Source organism: Anopheles cruzii, chromosome X (assembly GCF_943734635.1).
Source record: "Anopheles cruzii chromosome X, idAnoCruzAS_RS32_06, whole genome shotgun sequence".
NCBI classification, from domain to species: Eukaryota; Metazoa; Arthropoda; class Insecta; order Diptera; family Culicidae; genus Anopheles; species Anopheles cruzii.
Genome location: NC_069143.1, coordinates 4,287,433 through 4,296,114, shown reverse-complemented (window position 1 = coordinate 4,296,114; position 8,682 = coordinate 4,287,433). Strand labels below are relative to the sequence as shown.

General features: G+C 46.6%; 2 protein-coding genes across 2 annotated transcripts; one reads left to right on the top strand and one right to left on the bottom strand.

Moving 5' to 3' along the window:
* Positions 1-3,462: 3,462 nt before the first annotated feature.
* Positions 3,463-8,663, top strand: LOC128268911 (mitochondrial protein C2orf69 homolog). The gene is made up of 5 exons (XM_053006215.1): positions 3,463-3,552; positions 6,711-7,060; positions 7,142-7,374; positions 7,451-7,595; positions 7,692-8,663. The coding sequence occupies exons 2-5, from the start codon at positions 6,758-6,760 to the stop codon at positions 8,412-8,414; spliced, it is 1,404 nt and encodes a 467-aa protein (XP_052862175.1). The 5' UTR covers positions 3,463-3,552; positions 6,711-6,757; the 3' UTR covers positions 8,415-8,663.
* Positions 4,213-6,014, bottom strand: LOC128268920 (TWiK family of potassium channels protein 18). Its single transcript, XM_053006227.1, has one exon. The coding sequence runs from the start codon at positions 5,781-5,783 to the stop codon at positions 4,743-4,745; it is 1,041 nt and encodes a 346-aa protein (XP_052862187.1). The 5' UTR covers positions 5,784-6,014; the 3' UTR covers positions 4,213-4,742.
* Positions 8,664-8,682: the final 19 nt, after the last annotated feature.

Here is an 8,682-nt window from a genome sequence, read left to right as displayed (position 1 = left end):
TCGCACAACGAATGTTAAAAGGGAACAAAACGTAAGACAAAACCAATATAAGTCTGAACAATGGATATAGTGTGTATAAAAGAGAGACAAAAAAAAACCACAAACAACTTGTATATATTCTTTATTCTGCCATACACTCCAAATCGAAGGTTATTTTTCGTATTTGTAGCACGATGCATGTAGCGTACGTTCTAATGCATGGTTCAATTCAATATAAAAGGAAGAAGCAAAGCGACGGAGGGTAAACGAAGAGTAAGAAAACATACGCTTTATTCACTAAGCTACGTTGAGTAACAATTCTTTAATTCTAGTGCTACTCTTCTTCTAGCTCTTCTAATAATCTGAAAGTTTTAGATATCAAGCCCCCCTCCCCCCCCGAACGTGAACCGTTCATCGCGAAACAATGTTACCATGGAACGTCAGACCGATGTTTTAAGCCCCCAGTATGTGTAGCCCCCCGATTTGTCGATTATATAGCAAACACACGAGCAAACGTAGAACCGAGAGCGTATTGGATTCCATAATTGTATTGATAATTTTATTAGAATGTTTTCAAAATTTGAAAGCAAACAGCCAAGCCAAGCCAAGGAAGCGTTTCCGTTTGGTTTTTGAACGAAAAACTAAGAAAGAAAAACATACAGAGATAAACATTACAAACCTCCCTGGCTCCCTGGATATGATTTAGGAAGCGACGATCGTTTGTGTTGATGAGACCAGCAGTCCTATTATATGTCAACAAGCATCGTTCAACGAAGAAGAAAACTTATTTCCTACGAGAGCTGTAAATGAACCCTAAAAGAATAAACGAATAAAACGTTAGAATTTTCTTAAATAAAACAACCCCAAACTAAACAAGCAAGCAAAGCAAGCAAGCAACCAACACATGTGCGCTCGAAATGGCTCAACTATTTGAACATGTTTCTTAAAGGCATACCGTAACGTAATTGCGATTCCTAAATCTCATATTTACCGTGTTGTGAGAATAAACGAGCAGATGGCGAAAACACACAAATACACATTAAAATACGAACAATACCCCCTAATGAATGAAAGAAAAAAATAAAATGAAAAATTGAGCGTGCATATTTTTTTATCTCATCATCTTTTTGCATCATACTAACCATTTAAGATGACTTTTAAATATATAAAACAACACATATGACACGGCAATGATTTGATTCTATATTAATATTATCGAATAGATGTATACAATCAAACCAGTAAGAAAAAAAATCTAATAACTGTGTATTATAAGAACAAAAATTGATAAAGAAAAAAACATGTAAAATAAATTATAAACGTTGCAACTATGGATCGCTATTGTTTGAAGACATTTTATTATAATAGGTGAGCGATGTGTTTGAGAACGGAAAAGAAAAAAAAAAACAGTACAGTACATATAAGCATCACTAGAAATTTAAAACCTTGACATAGAATTTTTACAATGCAGCAAACCAACCACGCACCACGAGCGCAGAGTTGCGGGAGCAAAAGCAAAGGCGACAGCGGCATCGGTTTGGTTTATACTGCGAAACCATGCGCTTCGTTTTACCGACCGGCCGGAGCAGGATGCGTAACTGCGTAATCCGGTCGGTGTGTGGCGACACCGTATAATTCATCTATTCCAATGAAATAGTCAACCACATGACACACACTCTCAAACATGATCATTCTCTCAACCATTCTTGCAGTCAGCTACTGGGTTCCTTAGATAATAAATAGCTTTTTTGGATATGTTCTTGGATTGGAAACGTGCATTGTTTTATATCTTTCCTAGCCGGTAAAAAGGTAAAACGCTAGAGTTGGAAAAAATGACATTGTGGCCACTCTTTCTACAGCAGGGAGGAGTTGTTAAAATAAAACAAGTAATTGAAAAACAGTAGTACACGGTTGGTTTTGTGTTTGCTTGTTTGCGCTCGATGGGCAGAAATCATCACAGTAATTCCATCGTGGTGTTAAAGCTTGTTAAGGTAGGTCACGAGCACTTCGTCACGGATCATCATCTTTACTATAAACAGTCCATTTATTTGTTCATTTTTGTTTTGTTTATTTGTTTAATAATTATGATTAGAACGGACTCGGTCGTATTTGGCATCAGCTTAAACTTAAACCACTCAAGTTGTTGCACTGTCAAGGCTCGAACTGAAGTCTGTCGCATATAAACCGACCAATTCCGGTTCACCGTACACGGATGATCTAAGGACGAATACATGGGGATGGAATCTACGAATTGACGGAATGCACTACACTTTTCTTCTACGGTCCGTCTTGTTTCTTAGAAGGAAAACTACGGCGTGTACCTTAGACCTAGGGTATTTTATCTAATTTTTCCCATTATCAAAATATTAAACAATTCAGTTTTCCATTTGGAGTTTCTTCATTTTGACCATTTTCTACAAATTGACGGGGTAAGACCGCGTCCTCTATCACATCGCACAAGTTACAGCATGTTGCGCTTGCATCGTACAAATAGATACAGTATCATTATCAAACAATATACAGCCGAAATCAACCCATACCAATCAATACGATAACGAACGATGGCGTAGGCACTGACAAACCTAATATTTTTGTTCCATATTTTGCCAACATTTTCATATTGTAGCGTAGCGTTTTAAACGGTTTTAAACTCGTTCAAAGGTAAAGTGTGGTCATTTGCAAACTAGAGGTCGCCACAATCACATTTCAGAAGCGGCCAGCGCTCTCTGTTAAAGATCGTTGGTACTAATCGGCCTACAGGTTTGTTGCTTGCAATTTCGGAAGTTGCGCTCGCATGCATTGGTTAGCATTTTCTTCGAGTTTTTTGCACAATCTTGCGGCGGCATTTGTTTCACAAAGAGCACAATATAGTTATTAAGAACCGTTCTTGTCTTCAATTATCAATAACAGCGATGCGCAGATATGCGAATAATTGACACATTAAATTCGTTCTGCATATTTTTTGTGTATCAATTTGTCTTGCGCAGTTATTACGCGTTTGTGAAGCTAAATTAATGGGCTACATCGGTTTTAAAGGTAATCGGTGTGTGCGTTGTTCAGCTGAAGGTGTGCAAAACGCAGCTCCTTTTATAAGGAAACGAATGAAACCCTGCGCTCAAAGTCTCTATAATAATACAACAACAACAACAAACAGCTCCCCGCGAGATGGCATCCTTGCCTGTACACACCTTAGTTTTAGTACATCGAACTGAAAACAAACTAATTTGGTTTTGTGCAATTATTTAAGTTGCGATTCATATTATTTCGCTCTGTAGGAAAATTATTGTGTCAAACGATCGAGCGAACGTAAGCAGAGAACGCCATTATTAGCCGTTGGTCGAGTCGCGTGCCGCAAACTGTGTCGTGTATACGGAGCTACACGCGGTGCGTTTTGTACGAACCTTGGTAAAAAATGTTTGACTTTAGCACATTTAACAGTTCCGGCAACACTGCGTCGAAGTGTACACAAGCCGAAAGGCGAAGAAGGATAAAACATAACAGAACGCGTTCAGTGCGGCTCGGCTTGAGTGTTTTTGGGTTTCCGCTAGGTTCCGGAGCGTAGAGTGTGAGTCGGTAAGTGTTTGGTGCGGGAAAAATAAAGGCGGCAATCCTTGGAATGCATTTTTCGTCGGTGGCAAACTATTGTCTGTATTTGCGGAAGCACGCGCGTTGCTCTTTGTGCACGGTGCTAATTCCAGGCTCCATGGCATGAAGCCGTAACTAACGTGCGGTATAATTCGCATCGGCCAAACAGGCCCAACAGAAAAAGAAAAAGAAAATTGGCGTGGGTTCACTGTTTTATGATAATACAGTACAGAACACTCTCTTAAGCGATCGTCGAGCATCGCCGACGTAAAAACGTTCCGTGCAAAAGTCCCATTCGGCATCCGTCCAATCGGAAGTGCTCGCCCGGTGCCATTGCGGTGCTGAATTTTGCGCTGAGCACCGAGCGAACATCGAGCTCGTTCACGGAGCAAACTTGTCCATTCACGTTTCGAGTTTCTTTGTCATCGGTCGCGTCGCCGGGCCGCGCTCGCGGAGAAGTGCGCCAAATTGTTTCAGTCTCACTCTGTGCTCGTGCCGATTTAGTGGTGTTGCCGTCTTCCCGTCCTTCGTGACAAAGTCGGCCAAATTGAGCGGTAAGCATACATTTATCCTGAACTTTGCTTTAGCTCAATGCGCCCATCACTACACACACTGTGTTCACGTTCTTCGCAGCGTGCTGCTGCAGTTTATTCAGTTTTTCGCTTGATTCCTATAGTTTTAAAACCTAAGATATGCAGCTACTAATGATCTGATTAATATTTTAGAAACTAACTTACTCAGGATGGACTGAGCCAGATCCGTGCAAAGTATTTACAATTTGTGAGTAACATTTTCAGCCATTCGGCCATTTTGAGTGTGGATAGCTTTTGTGTTCCGGGAGCATAAAACCGTCACTTCGGGTGCCATACATCGGCCCCCCGTGGCTTCAGGCGCTCGATCGGTTTGAGTTGAGCGACGATCAGCATTGAGGTTTGTTGCGAGCTGTCCTTTTTTCTGCTTAACGAATATCAACTGATAATTGTAGGTACTAATCGCGCGCGCGCGTGCCGCGCGCATATGTGTGTGGGTGTGAGTGAGAAAGAGAGAGCGTAATGGAAGGAAGTTCACCGGAAGCACGGTTTTGGGCTGACTGGAATTGTGGTAATCAAAATGGCGGAGAAGGGGGGGATGTATTCTGTTGTTAACCGTCGCCTTGTTATACCGGGAACTCTCGGGGGTTAGTTGTAGTACTGTGAGTCCTTTGTGCCGCAGCATTTGGCGAACTTTGCGCTCAGGTCCTCCAGGCAGAGACGCGTGTCCTCCTTGATCTCTTGCATTTTGATGCGCACCTCCTCGCGCATTAGAATGTAGCACATCGCCACCAGTCCCATCCCGAGCAGCATGTAGACGAAATTGATGACCAGCTTGGTCGGTTTGCCGCTCTGCGAGTCGAGTATGTTTGCGCCCGGCACTAGGTCACCGATACCGATTTTGCACAGGCTCGTCACGCAGAAGTAGGCCGAATCGAGGTAGGTCCACTTCTCCCACTCGGCGAACATGATTGTGCCGGTTGCGATGTAGATGGTGATGACCCACAGGCAGGCGGTGGTGGGCACGATGATGCGCTTGCGGGGCGACAAACCGAGCCCATCTTCGATGGCTAGCTCGTCATCGCTCCGATGGCTACACTCGTGGAACCACGTGTACAGCCACTTGAACGTGGACGCCAGCACCTTGCCCATGTTCATGAAGTACAGTATGTAGAGCGGGATGCCGAAGGTGGCATATATGACCGTGGCGCCCTTGCCCCACGCCGTGCGCGGCACCATGTTGCCGTAGCCGATCATGGTAAACACCGCCAGGCAGAACATCAGCGCGGCCGGGAAGTTCCACACTTCTTCCGGCGAGCGGCCGTCATAGCCGCGCCGGATCGCCTCGGCAAAGTCGTCCTGGTAGCGCTTCAGCACCAGGTTCGCCTCGTAATGCCACATGGAGCTGTTGAACAGGTTCAGCTGCTCCGTCACGTCCCACAGCTCGGCCGCGCAGTTGCGACGCAGCGTGATAACGTGTTCGATCAGCGGGTTCGGTTCTTGCGTTTCGATCGACATGAAGCTGGCTGCCCCGACCAGCGCGTACGCCACGATGAGGCCTCCGACGCCAACCTGTGTGCACATGAAGGCGACGAACTTCCGGCAGCAGTCCTTAACTTTTTCCCGCGGATCACTGATCGTCGTGGACGATGAACCGCGGCTCCTCACTGACGATCGCTGTCGTATCATGACTAATGAAAACTGCAGTTATCCCCCGTGCGCGCACGACAAACGGAATCGAACACACAGCGACGAAGCAGAAGTGGCCCGTTTTCCCGGATTGTTCTTTGCGGCCAATGAAACGAAGAAAAAAGCGGCAGAGAAACGGCCCAAACGGAAGAAGGATATCTGGGATCCTTTTGCTAACGTAGCGGGGCCAAATCACGGCTGACCGATGGCTGACCGATTTCTTCTAATACACTGCAGTGCACAGCCCGTGGCCCTGGTTGAGCAACCAGCTCGAGCGCCCAACATACACACGCACACTCGGTTCGGTTGCTGGTGTTTGCTTTTGAGGCGTGATCGCATAGTCCTCCACCCTACTGCGCGCTTATATTTTGTGAAGATCTCTCGTCTGTATGCGGGGTAAATTTAGACACAAACAAAAACTAATTTTAAACTTTCGAGCATACCACTTCGTTGTAGGGGGAGCGCAGTACTGCTCGCGTACACCCATCTCGCTCTTCCAGAGCCATCGGCCATCGCGCTCTGCTCGGTCCTTCTTTTCTCGTCGAGGAGCTGGCGACGGATGCTCTTTGCGCTGCTGCATGCAGCCCGTGTCCGGTCGGGGTTGGAAGAGCAAAATGGAAGTTTGGCTCTATACGCGCTTCGTGTTGCAGCGATGGCATTTTCCAAGCCACTTGTAGTGCACGGTTGTCTGGTACATTTCGTCACGACGCGGGTTCGTTAGTCCGTCTATATGCAGCAGCCGTCAATACCGAAATGTTATAACAGTTTCGTAGTAATAGTAGAACCTGAACCTGTAAAATTGCGTTGATAGTTGGCGGCAGTCCCTAGCGAGTAGACTCGCAGGTGACACCATTTGCAGCATGCCACGCGGTCTTTATATCGTTCTCAGCCTTTCGTCTTTCGATCTTCTTTCCTCCGCAATCACAGCTGCATTGAATTGATGAATCTAGCCTGCTGATAAACCACGCTCAACCATGAGTAACTCACGTTGCAACGAGGCAGAGGCATCGTCGACGACGTCGGCCACGACATCGGCCACGATGTCGCCCACGACGTCGATCCCAAGCAAGCCAGTTGAGGCCGAAGCTAGTTCGCCAGTTGCACACTTTAGTACTCCACCCGTACCGGCCGTCAGCACTGCAGCTCCGTGCAAGATTAATGGTTTAAAGGGGTATCAGAATCGCACGAACAATATCATCTACTGTCCGCCGCTGACACGGCCAGTCTCGCCCAAGGAAAAATGCTCCGCAGTCATCTACTTCGGGGGCGACGTACAGGTACAGGATTGTGGCGGAATAGATGGCACTGACTGTGCCACACCAGCTGCTGCTAATGTAAACAAGTTTCGCTTTCGACAGGACGTCCCGGAGAAGATGGAATCGAATCGGGACAACAAGAACTACATTATGTGGAACTTGGAGAATACTGCCACGCTGCTGCGCGAAGGTTTCCCCCGGTCGCATATCATTGTCGTGCGCCCCACGCGCATGGAGTACAGCACATTCAGCTGCTTCGACAATTTCGTACGTGGCAACAACGCCGGCATCCCGGACCACACACCGATGCACTACTCCCTGCAGCACCTGGAAGAGTAAGTAGCACAGGGTCTCCCGAAACGTGGGTTACAGAGATTTGCATCGCATAACCGCGCACCTTCCTCCTTTCAGGCTTCTCATCAGCCTGACAAAGAAGCTGACCAAACCGGTGCTTGAGCAGGAGATGCTTCACAAGCTGCTTCAAGCATCAGAAAGAGACCTTCCATACAATCCGGAGCCAGGGAAATTGAAGCGCTGTAATGCAGCGACGTCGGAGGTAATACTAAACGACGGGTGGGCTGCTGTCCTTGCTGCCAAAGTAGTAGCGTACATGATTCGTTTTCTTGCATTTGCGTTTCTCTTCCATCTAAAGGAGGATTTTCTTCCAAGGGCCGATTTCTACGGCGACCCAAAGGAGCTGTTGTGGTGGCGAGAAAATTTGAATCTAGATACGGCCACTCTCAAACTGGTCGGTTTCAGCAAAGGTTGCGTAGTGCTGAATCAGTTCATCTACGAGTTTCACTACTACAAAACGCTCACTCCGGACGACAGCACCATGATGCGCCTAGTGTCGCGCATCTCCGACATGTACTGGCTGGATGGTGGCCATAGCGGTGGCAAAAACACCTGGATAACCTCCCGCAGCCTGCTCGAAACGCTCTCCCGGCTGTCCATCAATATCCATGCGCACGTCACTCCATATCAAATACAGGACGAACACCGACCGTGGATCCGGAAGGAAGAGAAAGCTTTCTGCGACATGCTGACGCGGCTGGGGGCTGCTTATCATCGGAGCGCGTACATGAGCGAGGCCAACTCCACGAATCTGTACACGCACTTTGACGTGCTGACCAGATTTCGAATGCATCAGATCAGCGTTTTCAGCCTCCAAATGAACCAGTTGTTGTCCGGCAACCAGCAATCGTTAGCCCCCGGCACCCACGGGCCCACCGACGAGAACATCGCATTGGAGTATGTTGGATCCTCAATAGGTAAGGAATCGATGATGTCGGACCCGGATGGCAACGACCCAGCGCCGTTGCCGGACTCTTCCTCGAACATTGACGAGTCAGGCGACGACCAGGAGGATAACTGACAATCGGAACTTGATTGCATCAATTTAATTTCTGTATTTGTGTAAAGACCAGCAATAACTACCCGACTTCCCCTTCCCACCATTTTCTCAACTATAACGTACATCATTCAAGCAAATCACGATAGACAGGTCTGATTTTATACCCAATGGCCTTGAATTTCCCTCTAACAACAGCAGTCTTACGTAGATTTGTAAAATTGAATATTTTGGCATTGATTATTATCATACGCTTACCCTCTAACTACTAACCTTCACAGCAGTAAGTTGG